Below are 23,331 nucleotides of genomic sequence, written 5' to 3'. Positions count from 1 at the left end.
GGTAAAACTCATCCTCTTCTCCCTTCTCCGATTTTTCTCCTCAACTGGGTGTCAAACCAGCCTCACTGAGCCATTTGGAGTCTTCCACGCGGTCTTCGGGAGGTTTGCTAGATGCTCAGATGCTGTTCAGCCCGAAGAAACCCTCCTCGGACAGAAACAGAGCTGGCGCAGGGCTGTGGAATGGCAAAAACTGGATTCCTGGCTTCTTCCTTGCTCCGATTGGCTTTCTGATGCTTTAGGATTGCTCGCCGTACCTCGGAGAACCCCTCCAATGGAACTCGGCGCCTGATTTTGCAGCCGATGGCCGGAGCACGAAGAAACCGGGGTTGGCGCCGCCGGAAGAACCCCCGCCGTCGAGCCTCCTCAGCTGCCGGAATATTCCCAATCGGCCGGTTTCGGACTCCTCGTGGATCAAGGATTGCAATGGGATAGATTTGGGAGGAAGGGAATGGCCGAGCTGCTACGTCCTTGCGCAGGGATCGTTTCCACGGGGACGATGAACAGTGCGGTCAGACACTGTTCATCGGGTAAGGTTGGGGTTTAAATACCGCTGATTAACTGATTAATCTCAGCCGTCCGATCTTGATCTGATGATCAGGACTGATCTAGGGCTTTAGAGCAGCTTAGGATTTCCAGAAAATTTAGGAATCTTGATCAAGCTTAATCTGGGTCATGTCCTCCATGTTGGCTTGATCAATTTGGCAAATTTGACTTGATTTGACTGTGGTTGAGCTCGAGTCGGGTCCGATTTAGCCCTAAAATCAATTAAAATCCAATTAATACCAAAAATTCACCGTTAAATCATAAAAATTATATCAAGCCTCAAATTATGCAATATAGGACAAATACAAACGAATCGATTCATTTTATAATTTATTTTCATGTAAAAGCCCAAAAATAAATTGATTAAAAATTAATAAAACTCTAACTCATCAACTACATCAACAACGAGGTAATCAAAAGCCCTAACTTTTTATTTACAGCTATCGCTGTTATCGCCTCGCGCTGTCGCCGCCGAACACGTCCGCAGCTACGGCGTGCATCAGCCACCATCGCTCTGTTTTGCCTCAGTTGTTACCATGCACCAAGGGAGGACGAGCTGCCGCCGCTATCGCCTCGCGCTGCCATCACCGCCGCCAAGCTTGGCTATCTCCTAGCCTTCGCTACCACCTGGGGCGCCTCCCTTTCGGCAATCTACAAGTGGTCGGCCTCCTCCTAGAGTTTCCTTGCCTCGTTTGCTCTTCTACGCCTTCTGTCATGGGAGGGTGGCGCACGTGGTTTCCAAGAACTAATTCGCCTCTAAAAATTTCCCTCGCCTCCATCAGACATCCAACGATGGTTCGAGGATTTTATCCATGGAGAGTCAGAGGCCACTAAGAACTTTCATGGTGAAGTAATCGAGAGGTCCTTCCAACCCTACCAAGTCTGCTAAGGCCATGGGTTGCAATCCGAGGATTCACTTCAATAACACTTGCGAGACTGCTCATGCAATTAGAAAGCTACTTTTAACCAAGCCCAAAAGCAAAGGCGCAAGACTTACCTAGCTCAGGGAAGAATCAATCCTTATTTGTCCTCTCCATGCAATATACTGCTATACAATTTATAGTTACTTCACTATTTGAAAACTCTTGCAGCAGGTTCATTAAAAGAAAGAAAGCAGCTGTTAAAAAATTTCCAGGTTGTGAATCACAAAGAATTGGAGAAAGGAACACAACAAAAAAAATCAGACTCTTTAAAAGTTGCATTAAGGTTTGGCATGGCTTTGTTGAGAATTGGCACAGGTTTAGTATTGTCGTAGCCATCAAACTCAATCAGATTCTCCTGGTATGAAATTTGGTACCAACCTCACTTCTATTACTGCATTCTAACTTTCGACACTTACTTTGCAATGGTTTAGCACACCAAATGATCCAACTTAATACATACTCCTCCAAACCTCATGAATCAAATCCAACTCATTATTTTTATTTTTTATTTTCTCTGTTAACATAGTTTCGGTTTCAGATTTCTTCTCTTTCTATTCTTGTTCTATTTCTTCATATATGCAATAGTCACATTACCGTCAATGGAGTTGTACTTCAGTTTCAACAATTTTCAGATGTCAAATTCATGAACTTTAGCTCAGGTCACGAGGAGTGTAGTTTTGAAAGAAAATATCAATCAATACTAGGCTAACAGGGACCTAAATTCTAATTGATCAGAAATCACTTATGGAGTTAGCATTCTAATTAACCTTGGCACACAACTAAATCAATTTCTACTTTTTGAGATGCTTAGAGTTTATAATGAAATCTCACGACTATAATTCCAATTTCTGAAGTAATACAGATTCAAATTTTGAAATCGGAATATAAGAGACTTAAGTTTCATGAGGGTCTTTCCTTGAACCATGTAACTTTAAGCTTAGAGAAATGATTTATTCAGCACTAACGTGTTTTTGGCAAATTCAAAACAATGCTAACCAAATCAGCATCAACACTTGGCAAAGAATATTAGTCTTACTCTAACAAAAACAATTCAAGGAAGATTGGCTCTGAATTCACCGGCAAGTAGTTGATAGTAGATTGATTATTCTTTTCATGGAAAGTTGACCTTACTATTGATATAAAAGGAGGTATTATTCTGATCATTCATCTATTTACAAAGCACTTATGTTTTTGATATCTAAAATGCTGAGGAGGTTAGTATCTATCATATGGTGCAAGCTTGATATAATCATACAAACTTCATATATATTCTTTCAATTTTTACTAACCCTTGAGTCAGGGACTAGTCTAGTTTATATTATCAAAGAGGCTCAGATATACCTAGAGGATGAAAATATCTGTGGTCTTGCGAGTTCCATCAGAAGCATTGCTGGTTTTACGGATAATAAAATTCTTGATACTATTTTCAATTGGCAATTTATTATGGTCAGTAATTATAAACAATCCTTTGAAACATGATTTTCTACCTCTAATTTAGGATTTCTTAATAAATGCAGTTATAACCTGCCTCAATAGTTTTTATTTTATCAAACACTTTTATCATCCTTAGCATCATGGGCGTCTGAAGTGGCGAGCCAATATCTGAGTTTAGATTTTAATCATGAAGCTTCTTTATTAGACAATGTTTGGAGTTTGTAGCATTACAACTAAGAAGGGAGATGACAAAAGGAAGACATTTAATTATATGCAATCTCACAATTTATTGGATCTCTCAGTTTTGTTAAAAGGACCTTAATATGACATGGGAAAAAGCTCTTGTTATATGTTCTATTCTGGCTCTTCTGGACTTCTGTTGCCTTCAGTTTGTTTCTTTATGCAAGGCTAGTTGGGAGTTCTATTTATATCTCTCAGATTTCATCGATTTTGTTATATATTCTATTCTGGCTCTTCTGGACTTCTGGTACCTTCAGTCTGTTTCTTTATGCAATGCTAGTTGGGATTTCTATTTATATCTCTCAGATTACATTGATTTAATTTTTTTTATCAAACTTATAATACGGGAATTCGATCTCGGCATCTCCAAATAAGTAATTCATTTTATATGAAGGGTGAATTTAGATGTCGCTTTTACAACTTCTAAAACACAAGCTATGGATCTTATCTTCTCAGGAAGAACATGAAGGAGAAAGGAAATCGTAATCAGTTGTATTTATTTGAGTAAATGAACAGGGCGTGACCTTTTCATGGGATTCTGTGATGTTGATTAGTTTGTGCTCTTGTAAAACTTATTTTTTGGAGCCTCTGTTGGTAGTCTCAAAGAACTTTTTCTAATGAGATAAGTCTCCTTACTCTTATTGTCATACTTTTCTTTTATAGTTTTTTTTCATATGGTAAATTAAAGATTACTTGATGTGAACATATCTTGAATTAGTAGCAGATGCTGAGTCCTCTCATTGATCACAAAGAGGAACCTCTACATATTCTTTTTATTGATGCCTTCATCTATTTTTATAAATTTTGCATCACAATCAGTTCTCAATTGTCAACTTATGCAAATGACCAACTAACGCTATTGTTATTTCTACTTTTGTTATTGGACTAATTATTCATGGAATTGACAGTCTAACAAGGATGATCATAACCTTTAGATTAAAAGAAGAATTGTTCTAAATTCAATTCTAATGGATTGTTGCAGAAATGATCAGAGCTTTTAAGATGTTCTATCCAATAATACTGGTGATTCTGAATTTATAGCAATATTCTAGCTTCACAGTCCAAACAAGTATTTGAAGACAATGAAGACTACTAGGACAGTTAACATATTTTTTGAATCATTAGCGATGGTGTCGGCTCAAGACATATACTCTTTAATAAATATCATTCCTATCATTATTAAAGTAAAGCCTCAACATTGAGCATAAGCCTTTCTCCCGGACCGTCAAGTGCTTCTAGAGACTCTTGGTTTCGGACCAGCGACAACCATCACCAATTACTTTTATCAAGGCTCAATCTCCCTAGACTGGGACATAGTCGCAGACAGGGTGCGAAAACCAATTGATATTACAGCTACTATAGTTTGGAGATTACTCAAAAACTTCCAATTACTCTTCAGTTGTTATTTTCTCTTAGCATAAAATTTCTTTCTCTCAAAGATGGTTCAGACAACATTTCTCCATCAGACTGTCACATCATTCGCCCTTGCTATGGAGTTGGACATTCTATTATACTCTCTACAAATCATCAGAATATTTTCTTTAACTCTATTTATCTTAATTCATTCATCAAGTTATTAATCTTTATAGTATTGCTTCGTAAATTTAATATTGAAGTACTTCAAAACTCTTAGGTATAGAACTCCGAGCCCCGAGCTCGATGACTTTGCCTTACAACAGGTTAGACCTCCGAGATCCGCGCTCGATGACTTTCCCTTACACAGACTGGACCTCCGAGCTTTGAGCTCGATGACATTGCCTTACGACAAGCTAGACCTCCGAGCTCCGCGCTCAATGACATTGTCTTACGACAGGTTGAATCTCCGAGCTCCGCGGTCGATGACATTGCCTTACGACAAGTTAGACCTCCGAGCTCCGCGCTCGATGACATTGCCTTATGACAGGCTGGACCTCCGAACTCTATGCTCGATAACATTGCCTTACGACAGGCCGGACCTCCGAGCTCCGCGTTCGATGACACTGCCTTACGACAGGTTGGACCTCCGAACTCCGTGCTCGATGACTTTGTCTTACGACAGGCCGGACCTCCGAGCTCCGTGCTCGATGACATTGCCTTACAACAAGCTGGACCTCCGAGCTCCGCGCTCGATGACTTTGCCTTACGACAGGATAGACCTCCAAGCTCCGCGCTCAATAACTTTACCTTACGACAGGCTGGACCTCCGAGCTCTGCGCTCGATGACATTGCCTTATGACAACTCATCAAGGTATCCCGATGACAACTCAACACAGTCCAGTCAGTCGGACTACGCCTCCTTCGACTAGACTAGTTCGGGGGGCTTATAATCCGGCAGGATAATGACACCTCATCAAGGATAAAGTCATAAGACCGATTCATTTTTAAGATTAAGAAATCTTAAAACCGGTTCACCCAAAGAATAAAGAAAATATCACAAAATATTTATTAAATAAATATTTCAGAATCTTCCTAAAAATTAGAACGGATATCTTAGAATATTTCTTAAATGGATCCTAATATTTCGTAGATCAACTATTATAAAAACGTAACTCATATCCATGGGTACAGGTACGCACACACAAATCCTAATTTCCCCCAAGTCATTATACTTCTTCCTCGTACCGACCCTAACTTGAGCGTTGGAATGACTTGCCGGGGCCCACCCCGGCGCCATTCTAACCCTCATTCTGAGTGATTTTTAGGTCCTCTCATCTCTTCGGGCGATTCTCTTCGAGGAGTATGTATGTCAACAGTTCTGAACCAGCGTTTGAACTATCCACGGTGATTTGACCGGAACATAATTAGAGAGCCATCAACTACTCCAAGGATGCCTAAATTATTTGAAAGAGTATGCGTAATTACTAGGAGGGTCATGGCTAATAAAAGAGTTGCCTAGACTACTCCAAGGGGCAAGTCTTCTTAATAGCATGCCTAAACTACCCTAAGGGGGTGTTTGGTTGAGGGTTATCATTGATAACCTTGGTTATCTATCCAAAATTATCAACCATAACCTTATTTGGTTTAGGTTATGATCGATTCTCAAGTAATACAATATCACCGCCACATTAGTAAATGAGTTATAACCCGAAAATGTGATTACTTTGGAAGCCCAAGGTTTTCTACAATTTTTGAGGTTTACGAATTTTTTTTCATGATTATCTTTTGATTTTAAAACTCAGTTAATTGAAATATATTATGAAATTTAATTGAAATCGAGTTAATTAATTAAATAAATTTTAATTTAAAAATATATAAATTTAAAAGAGATAATTTATTTTAAATTTTAAAAAATAAAATTAACAAATTATATTTATTATTTTAATGAATTATTTATTAGAATAATTATTTTAATGAATTATTTTATTAAAATATATATAAATTTATGTTAAATTTTAAAAAATAAAATTAATAAATAATGTTTATTAATTTAATAAATTATTTTATTAAAATAACTATTTTAATGAATTATTTTTTAAATATATAAATTTATTTTAAATTTTAAAAAATAAAATTAATGAATTATATTTATTAATTTAATGAATTATTTTATTAAAATAATTATTTTAATGAGTTATTTTTTAAAAAATACATAAATTTATGTTAAATTTTAAAAATAAAATTAATAAATGTCATTTGTGCTCTAAAAATGGAATGATTCATTTTTCATAAAATTGATGAACCTTTCGATTGCAAATCCTAAAATGATTGTTATTATAATTCCCAACACATTTAAAACTAAAGCATAGCTATTTCTCTGGGAATAGTGGACATGTATATACATTACAAGGAGAAGAAGTAAACGAACTATACAGATTAAGCAAATCTAAAGTGGGAACAAAGGTTAAGCTTGTTCCCTCATTTTTAGACGGATCTAGCGTGAAGTGAGCTTCACACAAAATCACATAAAGCTCTTCTTTATAGCCTGCCAATCAAGGACAACTATAATCTCGATCGTTCGCAAGTGAAAGACCGAATGTGAAGCTCCTCTTCATCCCAGTTTTTTTTCACTTGTTTCTCATAAGAATCCAGCAGCAACTTCCTCAACCAGGGAATTGAAAAGCACTGATTCGATCTCTACTCCTGCTTCGAATGCTTCGATTTCATACTGAACCCAAGCCCCTAAGTGACTGCTCATGTCTCCATTCACTAGTTCATCCACCAACCAGTCACCAACAGTGCTACTCCAACCTGAGATCTCCTTATAGAGTTCATCTCCCAAATTTTTCGCGGCCACAGCTACTCCTTTCGACCATGACCAGAATCCTGCCCGGAAATACTGACTGCATTTCCTGTCCAAGCATTCATTCACAGAGTCAAACAATATCTTCCTCCTCATCCTGAGCCTTTTTTCCTCCGCTTCATTCGGAGTTGAGGTTCTAGTCTCTTCCAACTTCTCAAAAAGAATCGGATCAAGTATCTCAAAAGAATGGTCAACAGGACATGGAATCAGATCCTCGAACATAAAGCCTGTGTTAATAATGATCTCTTTCACATATTCAAGTTCCTCGCTGGATGAATTAGCATGACTACCTTTGTTGATTTCAGGCACAAACTTTCCACCTCTATTTTCAGTAAATTGGTAAACTGAATCAGATAAATCAGGGCATGAAGTGGAATTTATCTTGTTTCCTGCATAAAGAAACATTAAATTGTTTACTTGTTGAAGAAAGAATCAAGTGAAATAATGTGCTAAACAATCTAATCGAACCATGGACATTGCTGCAGCTTAGAATTGAATGGCAGGATGAAATGCTCAGATCTTGGTGGCCATTCTCATCCACCTTTCTGTGAGATCCTGCCCTATTCATTTCCTGCAGTGAATTAAAATTTGAATGTTTAACAACAAATAATACATAACTTTATCCAACAATATTTGAAGTGCTAAAACATAAGAAAAACTAGCATTGTACAGTTCATAACTCACAGTTCTAAACTAGGGATATTTTTTGTTAATGTGTTATCGCAATCTCAAGGTGACAAGGGCTATCTAACCCCATCAAGTAGAGTATTCCTGATGTGCAATGGTAGAATATAACTGAAAAAGGTTTATGTAGGTGTGTAGACTGACATCCATGCTTGGGGTAACACAGGTCTACATCATTGAAGGATACAATGGAAAGGCATAGAATATATAAAAATGACAGTCCACTTTTCTTATCAAAGAAAGATTTTCCAATTCAATAATAGGGCTCTTAGCATTAATAATGATATGACAAAGAAGCTTCAACTTAGTACAAATCATAGGTAACTTTACAATTTTGAGTTTTTCATAACAATTAGAAGATGAAAAGGTGGAGCTACAATTAGCTGAATAGCTACTTGCACACCAGAAACATGATAGGGTTACATTATACAATTGTGCTAGAATTATTTTATCTATTTGTCATAGCACTTTACTGAGCATACATCTAGCTGTAGTTAATATTTGTTAACCAGGTATGGAAATGGTTAATGGTTGAAGTGAATCTCCGAATTGCTGCTGTACTTTACTCAATCAAAAATGTCTTCCTCCATGAGTTCATAAGTATATCACAACTTATCAAAAATTGATCTTTTCCCCCCATTCAATTTCCAAGTCAAATTGCCATGAACAGGAAATCAGAATATAAAGTCATTACCAACAAGCTCCAAAATACTGCAATCCAGCAAAGTTACCATCAAAATCCCTTTCTACTATAAAACAATGATGCAAATTCTTCATCACGCCCCTGATTTCCAATTTTTATATCAGCCGCTTTTATGTAGATTTCACATTCTTTGGATCTGATCTTTTGGAGAGGTTAGTTAGCCATTATGAAAGCTCTTACTGTCTCGCACCAGGAATGTAAGTATTTGTCATTTTGGTGATCTTTGACCTCCTTATACATTAAAGAGGATTACACAATAAGGCCCAGTTTACTTGGAGGTGCGGAAAGAGAAACTGCGGAAAAGTTTCCCTTGCATGCATGCATCCTTCGTTTACCTGTCAAAGTTTTTAGGAAGGAAAGGAAATTGATCCATCAGCGGATCATTTTTTCCTCAAAACTTGTCCCCCCGAAATCGGGCGGAACACGACGGACGGACGGAACTGAGAAATTTATCGAGCGGGATCCGCAGCACGCCGCGCTGCCCATAGCCGTACTCCTGGGCGGAGCGATGAAGGAGCTCGATGAAGGCCGGCCGGACGATGTCGAGGAACCCGATCTCGTCGCCGAAGAACCTCCGCCCGCCGAACGTGCCGCCGTCGCCGGCATCCTCCGGTGCTCCCCTGTTCACGGCCTCGCCCTCTGTTCCCATCCCCGTTTCCTCGGCCGACATCAGCAGGCACCTCACCGTAGTCACCTTCGATGAATCCCGCCGGCTCTTCCAGTGGCTTTGGACCAACGAAGAGGAGATCAAAATCCTACAGGGTTTCCTCGAGTTCACCTCCAGGCGGGGAACCACCTTCGCCTCTCACCAGTATGACACTGGCCCCTTCTACGAGGAGATCAAGAAGGAACTCCATTTCGAGTTCACCAAGAACCAACTCATCGAGAAACTTCGCCGGCTGAAGAAGAAGTACCGGAACTGTGTCAACCGGATGCGATCCGCAGGGAAACTTCGCCTTTCTCTCCCCTAGGCATCCTCTGTTTACTCTGCGCAGGGAAAGATTTCCTTTCTCTCCCCTAGGGATTTATTTTCCCTAGGGATTCCTTTCTTTTCTTCATCCGTTGTATGAAGTAAACATAGCCTAAGAGAGAAAGAAAAGGGCACTGGACTAACAAATGAGGTTAGAGGCCCATGTTTTAAAAGTAGTCCTTGCTTCAGCATACGCATGCATAAAGGTTGTCCATATCTCATTTATTATACTTGCTTCCGTTGTGCAGTCAAATTCAATGCAATTTGTGCAAACTGCATAATGCATTTGTGGTCACATATTCTTTGTTCTTTCAATCGGTTCAATAGACTAAGCTAACTATTAGGTTAAAGAAAACTGAATATTGCAATTAGGAAACACATGTAAAAGATTGTTCACCAAATTTTTATTTAATTCAATAAGATTTTTAGCAGAACAACAAATTAAGAAAGCAAGAGATCCCTGGACCAAAAAAGAATGAAATGGAAGGACTAAATGACTAAACAAAGAAATAAGCTTGGAATGGATTTGATGTGGAGCTTAGAAATCTGACGAGGTAATGGAGAGCAGCTGCAAACTCACTAAAAAACCACTTTCATTTGTATTGAGTGCAGAGTATGATTTTACCACAAGGATCACAAATGATGGCTATGATAGGATGGTAAATACAGTTAATTCCTTACCTAAGAAGATTATCAAATTTTACATTGACTTTGGAGCTTTCTGAAAAGATACTACAAGTTTTGGTTATGACTACACATTTCAAAATTTCGGCCTTATTTTGCACTTGCTATACCTTTATTTTTTGGTCAGAAAATACCCTTCATGAATTACTTGTGTCTACTTGTATTTGCAAAGATTGCTAACAATTTAAACTAAAGGCTTTATGAATAATTAAAGAAATAATTATTTTAATCAGCAGTGCATATGCCAATGCATAAAAGCAAACTCCATTAAAAAATCTGAGACAGTATGAGTGTTACTAAACTAGTGCACCCAGGACTCCAGGATAGTAACTCAACCTCAATGGTTGATGATTATAATGAAGTAAATGGGAAAAGAAACATAGTTAAAATTGAATAGCTGACCCTCCTTCAGATTAAAAAATAAAACATCCTCAAATATTTTGACCCGATTTAAGTTTCAAAATTCTCTTTGAAAACAATTATTCTATAGAAATGAAAAGACAATTTTCATAGTGAGCCAATTTCACTGGAACCAATATGCATTAACAAAATACAGCTACTGGTTAATTTTATGACAGATTTATCTTTCAAATTTTTGAAAGCAGCAGGCTACCTTTGTTGCATAAGAAAGAGAACATGCAAGGACTTAATTTCATCATGCCAAATCCTTGCTTTGAACAAGTACTGGCAGGCATTCTTTTACTGAAGAAAAGAGCAGTATTTGCCAGATTGACAACATCCATCGTGTCAAATGATTTATTTTTTAAAAGTCATATATTAACAAGTTTGCTAAGAAAGTGAATAAAATAATATCAAGTAGCAATCTACCTGTAGCCTGAAGCTCATGTTGCATTCTGTCAAATCACTAGCTAATGAGACTGATTTATTGGACAAAGATATGGTTTGCCTCTTGTGTTCAGCACTACTTCCATTAAAAGCAGAACCTGAATCATCCATAATTGATCTGCAGGCTGAGACACATCCTCTTTTAAGTAAAGTAAAATAAGGTGATTGAGCTCCGGTAGTTAATTCTTTCAACTTTCTTTCTAAAAGAATGCCTAAACAATCCTCTTCTGTAACATTCTGTTTCGTGTGGGATAAGATTCGGTTGTCTGAGCATATGACATCTTGGTATTTCTCATCACAATACTCATTCTTTTTAACCCAATTTTCCACCTTGTTGCTTAAAGAAAGTGAAGTGTTCTTTGACTTTCTTAGGTGTGAGCTGAATGTAAAAGATACAACATCTGTATTCTTTTGCACATTGCCATACCTGCATTTCAAATGTTCATCCAATACATAATTATGCTGAACCAGGACCCCAGATTTACCTGGGGGAACCTGGGACTTCTCATTAGAAGAACTTGTTTGATAAGATGACTTTGGATCTACCAAAATATTCTCCTGCAAGAAGTTCTGGCAACCTGATGGCATTCCCTCTTTGTTGGAGTAATTAGTTCCTATTCCTTTCTGGTAACCCACTTTATCATTATCTGGAAACTCATTTCCAATCTTTCTTTTCTCAGATGACATATATCCAGTAACATTTTTGGTCCCCTGTTGCTCTGTAACTGATGACTGAAAAATTAACTTGCTTTTACCGGACAGATATTTGTGATTCTGATCACTTCTCTTAGGCACATGGTAACCATTTACAGATGAAGCCCTGTTATTCCAGTTACTATTTTGGTTGTCCAACAAACTGTTAACTGGTTTGTTTGAGCTGCATTTCTCATTCTTGTTGCCCAATATTGTGCTTCTCTTCAAGCTTGCTCCCTCCTTCCTCAGTGAGTTTACCTTTGCTTTAGCTGGAAGGAAGCCTGAATTGCATTTGGCACCTAAAGCTTGGGACTTATCTGTACTTGTATTCAATTGACTGCCATTATTATCTTTCAAGCTCTTTGAACTTTTTCTCAATGTCTGTCTTCTGAGAGATGCAGAATCACCTGTCTTCATAGTACCTGCAGATGATTCTATTTGTGGTGATATATTTCTATGTGTTTCTATCATCCCATTGGATTCACTATCCTTCAGAGATTTCAGAGGCGACCTGAAAGAATGAACTCCACCCATGGTAGTTGTGTGAAATTCTTGTTCAAGAATCTTTGCTGTGGCTTCAATTATATAAGATGCACTACTAGGGGCGATGAAACCAGGATTTCTAACAGGAGACAGTAATTTGTGGTGAGTAATTGAGACAGTTTTAGCTCCTCTAGGAGGGAGCGTTTCTATCTGAAATTTCTCAATCGGGCTGCTCGGCATCCTTTGTAACTTTGTTTCTGTTTTTCCAGGATAGAAATTATTTATTGTAATCACATGATATATATTATCATTGGAGTAATAACCAGCATCTCTTTTCTGACTATCATTGGAATAATATCCAGCATATTTTTTCTCAATATTATCACCCCAAAGAGAATGTGAATCATGTAAGGCTGTAAAAGCAGGTTTAGAATTGCCAGAGGCTGGTATAGAGTCCAAACCCATAAGCCTGGCTACGACCCCTGGGGTTCTAAATCTACCTTCCTCTTGATCAGTTGCTGAATTACCATAATATTTACTGCTAAGCTCGGTGCTTGCTTGTCCATCCAACTGATTTTGGTCAATCTGTAAAAGGGAAAACATATCAAAGACAAAACAACCAACTTGCCAAAGGAAAGACAAAAGAGGTTAAAAGGCACCTTGCGTAGTTGTGTGTTTGGCTTATTATCGTCACACATATTGTCCTTGATTGTTTTATCTGTAAGAAGGAGATATTGTAAGTTGCAATAATTTTATCTTCAGCGTCTGGATAAACAAATGGGCCGATACCAACAAGGATGAAAAAAAAGCAACCTACCAGAATAGGCGCCTCCATAGTGGAACAATTTCTTTCGCGATTTCCTGTTCCGATCAAACAAATGAAAGAAACCTCCACCCTCCGAGACCATCTCGCATAACCCCAACGTCAAGTGCTTCTGAAGCTCGATCGAAAGCTAAACTGTAACCTTGTAAACCTAAAAAAAAAAAAGAAGAAGAAAAACTACAACTTTTGACAAAAATGCACAGCAGTAAAGGAGCACGAACCAGATCTTAAAACGATAAAGGAATGAGCTTTACACTCGCCACCGTACCTCAATCATTCGGAGAGAGAACAAACCCGGAAGAGCGAGCGAAGCTGCGAGATTGACGCGAGGCCTGGGATCCCAGGCGAGTTTGTTTTAGGCGAGATTAGGGTTCCAAGATGGGAATGGGAGAAGGGGCGGGAGAGGCATAGGGATCAGGGTCTCGGAAGAGGAGGCAAGAAGAGTAGGAGAGAGTGGGAAGAAGCCATTAATGCAGAAGAAAAAGGAAGGAGAGGTGTAATGTCGTGGGCAACTGTTGAAGCCAGTGCAGTAGAAAGAATATTGAATTCGAAGATGAAGATGGATGCTTCATGAAAATTGTAAATATAGTAGTTGTTGACTTTGGTGACTGATATAATCAAATTTTAATTAAAATTTAATTAAATATTAAAATTAACAACAACAAAAAGTAATTTTATTAATAGTATGGGTTTTAAGATTAATAATACAATATCTTTAATATATATATATATATATATATATTTATTATATATTAAATTATAAAAATTGATTAAATAAATTCTTAAATTTTAATTTATAATAAAGATTTTAACCATGTAATCATTTTTTGCATTAATTAAATTTTAAAAGCATTTTAAAGGATATAATAAATCTTAAAGAGTATTTTAAAAGTTACCCTCAACTCTAGATCAAAAGCCGTGTATGCAGTAATTAGGTCAAGTTTTGCACACTAGTAATTTATTTCTATACTTTTAAATTAATAGAGGGTAAAATAAAAGGTGAGATAAAATAAAACTTTCTAGTAAAAATTAAAATGACATCTTTTATTTTTATTGATGTCAAAAAAGATATTCATTTTAAAAATATATATTAAAAGAATTTTTCCTAAATATTTATAATAATTATGATCATAATTATTATAATATAAAATAAAATTATTTTTACTTATTAAAATTATTATAATAGTATTGAAATAAAGATATTTTTATAATAAAAATTCAATAAGAGCTTTTTTAATATTTTTTCCAAAATAAGATATTTTGTACAATAATAAAAATAAAAAATGACCTTTAGTTTTAGTATCTTATAACATGTCAATATATATGTAAATAATATGCATGAGTACTAATTTCAATTAGAATTTACTGTTCGATTAAAATCAAATCAAATTAAACTAAACGGAATTGAATTAATCAAAATAAAATAAATTAAATTTTCAAATAAAACTAAATCGATAAAATATTAATTAATTCGATCAAATATCAAATTAACTAAATTTTTTAACTATTATTTGAGATTTATCAATTAATTAAGTATTTATAGATTTTACTTATTTAGAAATTTATTGATTATTTTTTTATTTTAATTTATTTAACTTATTTAATTTATTCAATTTAATTAAATAAAAAATTTTAAAATTGAAATCAAATCGAATTAACTAATATAATCATATTTTTTAATTAAAATTTTGAAATAACAAAATAAAATTTTTTAAATTCAATCAATTTAATTAAACTTTTACTCACCTCTAATTTCAACAGTAAATGTGATTATTGATCATTAAAATAACTAATATAATATTTTTAGAAATATATATACACCTTTTAATTTATTTTTTCAATAAAATATTATATAATAAACATCGAGTGAATTATAAGAATGGCTTGGGCACATGGGGCCCGAATGGATGTGATGAATGCAAGTGAGGTGAGCTGGACATTATGGCAACTGACAACTTTGTTCGCAACCAACCATTATTTTGTTTTTATAACCTATACTATCCGTCAAAAGATTAATTTTGAAAGTTCTAGATTTGATTTTATAAATTTTTTTTATCGGTTATTTAGATAAATTAAGAAGCATATATGAATTTTAATGAATAATTCAGTATTAAAAATTTTAAATTTCTCAAATTAATATGTTACGATGGAAATTTAAATTTTTAGTTGTCAAGGAAATTCATCATCTCATAAAATTTTATGCACTACGCAGTAGTCCACAACAACCGCCATGTTCATCGGCTGTCAGGTGAGCACAAATTATTTATCTGGAGAAGTCGTTGGCAGGACGGTGACTTCCCAACGACTCCAGCTTGTTTCTTTTCTTTTCGGTACCTTAATATTGCATGGTCAAACTCATTCATTGCGTCAATTTAATATTGGGAATGTGAACGTCAGTCACTTTCATGCACATGAGACCTCAGCTGGATGCCAAGTTTTACAAATCATATTTCTGAATTTCATTTTGTTTCTGTTAGTTTCAGACTTTGTTTTTCACAATTGGGTGATGTTCTTAGTATTTAAAGGCACCTCCACTTCCCTTCATGAAAACTTTATAAGGTTTTTGATCCCTTTAAAATATTTTAATAATATCATTGTGCCTTGAACATCAAGTTTTGATCAATAAGTTATCGGATTTGATGATAGTGGTGCAATCTAAACACAGACATAATGATAATGTAACACAAGTGTTCCGCCTTATGGACGCGTCACCCGCCACACAGTACTACGGTTGACGTCGTGAGGAGGAAGAAGATTGTTCCGGGGATAATCCGAAAGGCCCATGGTCAGACTCGAGTCCAAGTCTGGCCCCACCGTATGAGTCCAGCCCGATGAGCCTAGAACTTGATTGGGTAAGTGACAAATCCCTCCATTCGGCCATTCACGCGCCGAATCCCTCCATTCGGCCATCCACGCGCCGAATCCCTCCATTCGGTCATCCACGCGCCGAATCCTTTCATTCGGCCACCCGCGCGCCGAATCCCTTCAGGCGGCCTTCACATCGTCGAATCCCTCCATTCGACAATGACCTTGCCGAATCCCTCCATTCTGTCGTAACCTCGCCGAATCGTCCCATTCGGCCATATGCTGGCCGGATCGCCCCACGCGGCCTTCGCTTGGCCGAATCGACCATGTGATCCTTCCTTCTTCATCTAGGCTGTAAAGCCCTTGGATACTGGAAGCCTCGCTCACGTGTTTGATAGCACGCTGGATTGACCAAGCGCCCTACAGTGCCCTGGTACACCTCATCATGATTTCTGACAAGCCCACGCCCCCAATAATTAATGATATCTCTCTGCTGCCGGCACGGATGGTGACAACATAACGCTTTACCGACGATGGGACAAGGAACTCGATTGTTCCTGTCATCTCATTAATCATGATGAGATGTTCCTTAAATGATGACGTGACAGGTATGCACGCTCATTTCCTCCTTAAAATGACCACTCCCCTCGACAGATATCTCTCTCTTTCTCACTCTCTCAACTTCTCTACTTTCTAACGCTCAAGCTCCTTTACTGTTCATCTTCTTCCTCCTGCTGTTGTCCCTGACTTGAGCGTCGGAGTGGTCGCGCCAGGGCACCCTCTGGCCTTCCCACTGACGTCCTCTGTGTTCGCAGGCTGTTCCTGAAGCTTCTGCTGGTCTTCATCGGCTCCGGTGAAGTCCCAGGCGACTCTGAAGCCACCATTGCCCGTAGCTCCATCCATTGTTCAACTCCTACAGCGAGGAAGGTCTGGTGACGTGTCCAGAGGCAGTTCTCAACCGGAATAAAGATCATGAGCTTCGGGACCTGCGAACACCAACACAATGAGAAGGAAGGTTAGGGGTGTCCTTGGCTCGACCACTCCGATGCTCAAGTCAGTCGTTGGGAAAGAAGAAGAAAAAACAGTAAGTTGCAAGAAAAAGTTAGTGCTTATGGTATTCCGTACCTGTGTAAGTAATATCAAGGAGTTATATAGACGGAGATGAGAGAGAATTATACCCGTTTGTTTTATCGTTAATTAAGGAAAATATATCTGCGCAATAGATTTTGTCAAAGGAGTTGTCTTTCGTTATTAAGGAGAATATTATCTTGTTAGAGGAGATATCTTGTCAGGGTATGAAAAATATCTGGTCATGATCATCCGTGATCATTACGGATGGAATGTCCCCTCATTGTCATAGCTTCGGATAATTAGACTGTCATATCTCATAACTGTTGGGCGGCGATGATGTGACTATATGATGGATTGGATTTGATTGTGACCGTTAGAGAGATTTAGTGGGCAAAAAGAGATTGGACCGCTTGAGAGATTGTGATCGTCAAATAAGATGAGCCAGGGCAAGTGATCGAGTAGAAGGGCGAGTGATTCTAAGTGAGTCGAACGTGTCTGATTAAGTCCAGTCAACCGGTCAAGTCAACCGTGACAACCGAGTCTCCCCCGCCTGTGTCATGTGTTTGGACAAGTCACCTTCACATGTCGTGATTTAAGACTGGTCTTCATGGGCCAGATCATAATACCCATAACATGAGTTTCCCCGCAAGTCTAGTCGAAGGAGCGGACCAGTCAACTGACTAGACCGAGTTTATGACAGATTGAATATGGACCCTGTCAGAGATGGAGAGATAGTCCTAGTCGGATTAAGTGATAAGTCATTCTACAATTCTACGGTACCAGGAGTTCCAGTCTATGGAGAGACGAATAAGAGAATACGAAGCTCGGGGACACAATTAGTGCCGGAAGAAGAGGCTTTGAAGGCTGACCTAGCGTAGATCTAACGGGAAGTTGAGGAGCAACGAGTTTGCTTGGCCTATTATCAGGAAGACCTCGGAGAAGCCAAGGAGCAGAAGACTGCTTTAGAGCAAACACTGCAAGAAGCTCGAGTTCACGAGAGAGATGTACTACAGACAGTGGTGGAGCCGCTCCAACAAAAAGTAACTAGTCTGGTTGCTCTGACTGAGCAACAAGAGGCCCACCTAAAATAGACTAAAGATTGGCTACTTGATCAGGATGCTCAACTGCATCAGGTCATTGAGAATCCAAAGATCCTTCAAAAGCAAGCAGAGGATGCCATTGAGGGCCAACGAGTACTAGAGTCAATCCTGAAAGGAGCCTGAGCTGAGTTAAAGAAAAGTCAAGCAGAGTTGGTTGTCTATAAGGCTGAGGAAGAGCTTCGTTGGTCGGAACGCCAAGCGCAGTGGTTGCGCTCGAAGGAATATTTAGACAGTTTTCACACTAAGGTTGCGAGGATGCTTCAGCATGTCTTTGAGAGTGCTTTGAAACAAGTTCATCGGGCAGGGTTATTCCCTCCAGAAACTTCCCTAGATTTTTTAGACATAGATAGAATATAAGCCGAGTTGCCCGAATCCAAAAGGAGAGGAAATTAAACCTGAACCATGTAATATTTCTATGCAATATCTTCTGTGTGTCACGTAATTTTGATTCTTGTCACTTATCCCTGATTCTCGAGAAAATAATCTTGATCTCTTATGGACCAAAAGCCAAGGATTTAGCTTCAGTCAGCTTGGCCTGAGTCATGCTGAGTTCCTATAAACCAGCCTGGTCTGCGATTTTTGGGCAGGTACTCTCAATTTGCCCTACTTGACTTCACCAAGCATTTGCCTATTATTAATCCTTAATTAAATCCCTAACTCTACACCCTTTTGATCCAATTGCTTCCTAGCTAATTAGAAAAAAAGATCCAATTTGGGCTCACTCCACTTGGGCCCAAAATCATTACTGCAGCTCCAAGCTCTCGTGGGCGCCCCTGCGCATCACGCCGAACGCGCAGCTGCCGCCTTCCATCGCCGACAACGAGCTTCCATCGTGAGCTCCCTGCCGACCTTGCTGCTTCCGACCTTGCGCGCGATGTTCCTCGAGTCTTGCCGAGTTCCCGACCTCGTCGGCGCCCGAGTCCGTGCAGAGCTGCCGATGTCGAGCTCGAGAGCTCGCCGGCGCGCCGGGATGCCGCTGCCATTTTGTTCTAAGCAGACGTGCGGCCAAGCTCGAGAGCTGGGCCTGCGCGACACGCGGTCGAGCTCGGGAGCTCGACACGTGGCCGGCCTGCACGACACGCAGGCGTTCGCCTGACGCCGATCTGTCGACCTTGCTTCCCGCCGACCGCCTATGCAAACGCTGCTGACATCTCTGACCTGCCATGTGACCGCCGAGCTCACCTGCGAGCTGTTGTCTGTCACGTGCCGCGTTGGTTGCCAACTTGGCTGTTGCTCTTTGTGTTCCGCCGACTTCCAGCATCGACCTCATCAAGGATTGAAATTTCAAGTCGTATTAAGTGATACGGGAGAAAAATCTCGTTCCGCTGAGGCACCAACACCGACACAACGCCGGCACATTCTGGTAGGGGAACACCTCTGGAGGCATCGTCGAGCCCGGGCGACGCCTCCGGAGGCATCATGCGGCCTCGGCGGTGCCTCCGGAGGCGTCGTGAGGACTCGGCGACGCCGCCGGAGGCGCCGCCCGAGCCCGGCGACGCCGCCAGAGGCCTCACCCGGGGCCAGCGACGCCGTCGAAGGCGCCGCCCGAGGCTGGTGATGCCGTCGGGGCCTAGCGACGCTCCGCGCGTGGGTCGCGCACTTTCCGTAATTTTTTTTAAAAAACTTAGGATTTAATTAGATTTTAATAATCAATTCTAGTTATAGTTCAAAATTATAGTTCGGGATAATTTAAATAGGCTTTATTAAAACCTATAAAATTATTTTAAAATTTTATTTTTTATTTTTAAATATTTAGATTAAATTTTTTATTTTAATTAATATATTTTATATTTTAAAAATATCGAAATTATATCGGTACGGTACGATACGATACCGAAACTGTATCGTTCCAATTTGAGATCGAAACTCTAATACAGCTCGATATTTTAGATATTTTAAACTTTGGATTCAATAAGTCTTGGGCGGCCGAGTTGTCAATCGAACTCGGCGTGTGGAGCTCGACAGGCCGCCACACGCCAAGCTCGGCAGGTCGTCACGTGTGGCGGCCGATCTCGGCAGGTCACTTAGGGCATCGTGGGCTGTCCGTTTTGCTGTTGATCGGACAACTATGAAGGAAGGTTGATGTTTATAAATAAGGCGGCGATTAAACGTAGAGTTAAAGTCAACTTCTCTTCTTCTTCTCTCACAGTCACGACTCCTCTGTCCCGTCCACGTTGTCTAATCCGGCTGTTTTCAATATATAAGGGGCTGATGAGATCATTACAGTCACCGCCTAACTGCCATTTCTTCTTGTTTACAGCCGCATCCTCTCCTTCTCCCTCCACTCTGTCGGATTCGACTGCTCACAAGTGTCCTGGTTTTCTCCAACTTCCTTGTTTTGTCCCTTCTTATTATGGCACCTTAGTACAAGTCTACCACACCCACATTTCCCAATGAGGCCCAAGGAGAATTGAGTGTAATTTTTGGAATTTTTGATGATATGGCAGGTTTTGACTGATCTGACATGACCAAAAAGGTCAAAAATCGGTCTAAAGTATCATCCAACCTGGCATGTATAAGGTCAGAGGGTAAATCATGACCTTATGATCTGGTCCCGGTATCACCCGTGCGACCTCATGACTTGGTCCCAGTATTACCCGCCGACCTCATGGATAGGTCTCACCCATACGCTCCGACCTCGTGACTTGATCATCACGCTTATAGATGAGCTCGACCACATGCTCTCAAAGCTCGACCATAGGCTTTCACAGCTTGGCCACACGCTCAGTCAGCTCGACCTCACCTTCAGGTCAGCTCGGTCATGTGCTCTCACAGCTCGGCCACACCTTCAAGTCAGCTCGGTCACACCTTCAAGTCAGCTCGATCACACTTCCATCAGCATACAAACACGCTGAACCTTTCTCCTTGGCTCAGATTTATCACTCATCCAAAAGGATAAGGACGATGACCAAGTTCCCAAACTTGGTCCCCTAAAAACTAGCACACTTATGCGCACAACCATCGAATGAGGATAATCAATCCTGTTGAGCCGTTGGATCATGCCTAATACAACATTAACGGCGCATGCAACAGCTAATCACATGCATCGATCTACAAAAATCACATTCCCTTTGCTACTATATAAACCCCGCAGGTATGAAAAGGAAGGAGGCTCGCCCTCGCTCTCTCTATCTCTCTCTCTCACACACACACGTTCTTGAATTCTTATTCTTTTCTTTCCTTCTTTCTCTTTCTGACTTGAGTGTCGAAGTGGTCTTGCCGGGAATCTCCGGCGCCTTGCTAACCCGTTCGCTCAGTTCTTTGTTCTCAGGTCGGCAACGCAGTTAGGTTGGCAGCGGTTGAGTTTCCTTCGTCAGCGCAGTCAGGTCGGCAACGCAGTCAGGTTGGCGACGCAGTCAGGTCGGCAGTGCAGTCAGGTCGGCGAATTGTGATTGCTCTATTGATCACTCTTTTTCTCTTCCGTGATTGTCTCCGTAATTTCTACTGCTTTGCAACTATTGTAAGTGTAAGTGACTGTTATCTCCATTTTAATCCTTCAATTAAAATGTGTGTGATTTTGCTCTGATCCTAAGATTAGTTACATTGTGGATTGGATTCTTTCTTTTTATCACAGTTAATTGAAATGCATGTCTAACCAATATATTATTCGCCTAGTTATATGTTACCAAGTCCAATCAAAGTTTTAATATATTGTTGGAGCTAATAAATTTTTTTTAACTAGAGTATTATCAAGCTATAATTTTTAATACATAGTTATACTTTGTACAAAGGGACAACATATTTCTAATTATTTTTTACTAATATTATTTTTATAGAATTTAAACTAGTGGATTTCTTAATTGTACTACTCGTCTAAAATTTTGCTAATTTAAATTGTTTTATGTGAAATATTGAAGAACACAATTATAAATACTTTTTTAGAATTTTTTTAATTCAATAAATAATATTGAATTTTTACTATTGTTGTTGTTGAATCTATGTAAGTGAAGGTGAGATTTATATTAGAAACTATATTAAAAATCATTTTAAAGATTTATAAGATTCTAAGTTGTTCATGTCAAATTTGTTTGTGTTAAATTATTTTAATGTAAAATCAAGAGAGAAAAAGAGAGAATAATATTTTATTATTTTTTAAGTCAAGAATTGATAATCCTTCATCATCCAAGAGGATCGAGATTAATACATTCATTCCTAATGAGGAGTTTGAACCTCCTAAATCTCAAAGAGTTGAGTTTAAAGAAACTTCACTTGAACGAGATTCTGGATCGTGTATTTCAATATGACAACATCTTGTTAATTATGTGAAGAAATTAGATAAGCTTATATCAAAATGAGATCATATCAACCTAAATTGTAGGAGTACCCACGGTCTGAATTAGGAAATAACATCATTTCAAAATACATGGTTTAAAAATTTGGATGGTTAGAGTAATCTTCTTCAAATGATGCAGTATTTTATTTTCCATGTTATCTTTTTGAATTAAATAAAATACAACAATTTGCATTTACAGTTGAAGGGTTTTAGTTGAAAGTGCATTAATGATGGAGACAAGTGTGTCTTTTTATCTCACATGGGAAGTTATAACTCAATGCATAATAAATAAATCTATTATTGATGTGATGAATATAACTCGTAATATAGATAAAGTTAAGAATAAAGAATTTTCTAAACAAATTCAAAAGAATCGATTAAGGCTTGCAACAGTAATTGAGAGTGTCTGTGGTTTAATTTGCAACCATGTGGATTGAGAAGTCATCATGAATCTTTAGATTTCCAAAATCATGATAATTTTATTGAGATGTGAAATTTTTAGGAAAATGGAATGCTAGTATAAGAGGATGTTATCTTAGAGAAATTTCCGAGAAATGCATATACCTACCTCATCGGAAGTTCAAAAAGAAATATTGCATATTATTAGTAACAAAGTTAGAAATAAAATTAAAGATTTTAAGTTTTGTATTTTAGTGGATGAAGCAAATGATGTATCTGACAAAGAACATATGGTTATAAATTTGAGATTTATTGATGTTAATGATTTTTACGAGAGTATTTTTTTTCAAATTGTGCATGTTCATGACACCATAACTTCAAACACTTAAGAAAGAAATATATGATGTGCTCACTAGATATACTTTATAAATTCATATG

At 38.5% G+C, this 23,331-nt stretch overlaps 1 protein-coding gene and 1 pseudogene across 1 annotated transcript; one reads left to right on the top strand and one right to left on the bottom strand.

Annotated features, from left to right (window-relative positions):
• The window catches only part of LOC141813511 (fimbrin-4-like), a 6,770-nt pseudogene extending 6,481 nt beyond the window's left edge, over positions 1 to 289 (top strand).
• A 6,620-nt stretch (positions 290 to 6,909) lies between these two features.
• Positions 6,910 to 13,535, bottom strand: LOC141812825 (uncharacterized). The gene is made up of 6 exons (XM_074700783.1): positions 13,514 to 13,535; positions 13,240 to 13,396; positions 13,082 to 13,140; positions 11,229 to 13,007; positions 7,828 to 7,930; positions 6,910 to 7,748 (listed from the first exon to the last, which is right to left on the bottom strand). The coding sequence occupies exons 2-6, from the start codon at positions 13,328 to 13,330 to the stop codon at positions 7,135 to 7,137; spliced, it is 2,646 nt and encodes an 881-aa protein (XP_074556884.1). The 5' UTR covers positions 13,331 to 13,396; positions 13,514 to 13,535; the 3' UTR covers positions 6,910 to 7,134.
• Between the last annotated feature and the right edge of the window lie 9,796 nt (positions 13,536 to 23,331).

Source organism: Curcuma longa, chromosome 20 (genome assembly GCF_044706935.1).
Source record: "Curcuma longa cultivar G26 ecotype Majalengka, Jawa Barat chromosome 20, ITB_CL_G26_1.1, whole genome shotgun sequence".
In the NCBI taxonomy this organism is placed as follows: Eukaryota; Viridiplantae; Streptophyta; class Magnoliopsida; order Zingiberales; family Zingiberaceae; genus Curcuma; species Curcuma longa.
The sequence above is the reverse complement of the archived record's forward strand: the minus strand, read 5'-3'. Positions and strand labels throughout refer to the sequence as shown.

Coding starts and splice junctions, on each gene's coding strand:
- LOC141812825 (XM_074700783.1), bottom strand. CDS start 13,330: ATGGTCTCGGAGGGTGGAGGTTTCTTTCATTTGTTTGATCGGAACAGG. Junction 13,008..13,081: donor CAAACACACAACTACGCAAG/GTGCCTTTTAAC, acceptor TCCCTTTTACAG/ATTGACCAAAATCAGTTGGA. Junction 7,749..7,827: donor AAGCTGCAGCAATGTCCATG/GTTCGATTAGAT, acceptor TTCTTTATGCAG/GAAACAAGATAAATTCCACT.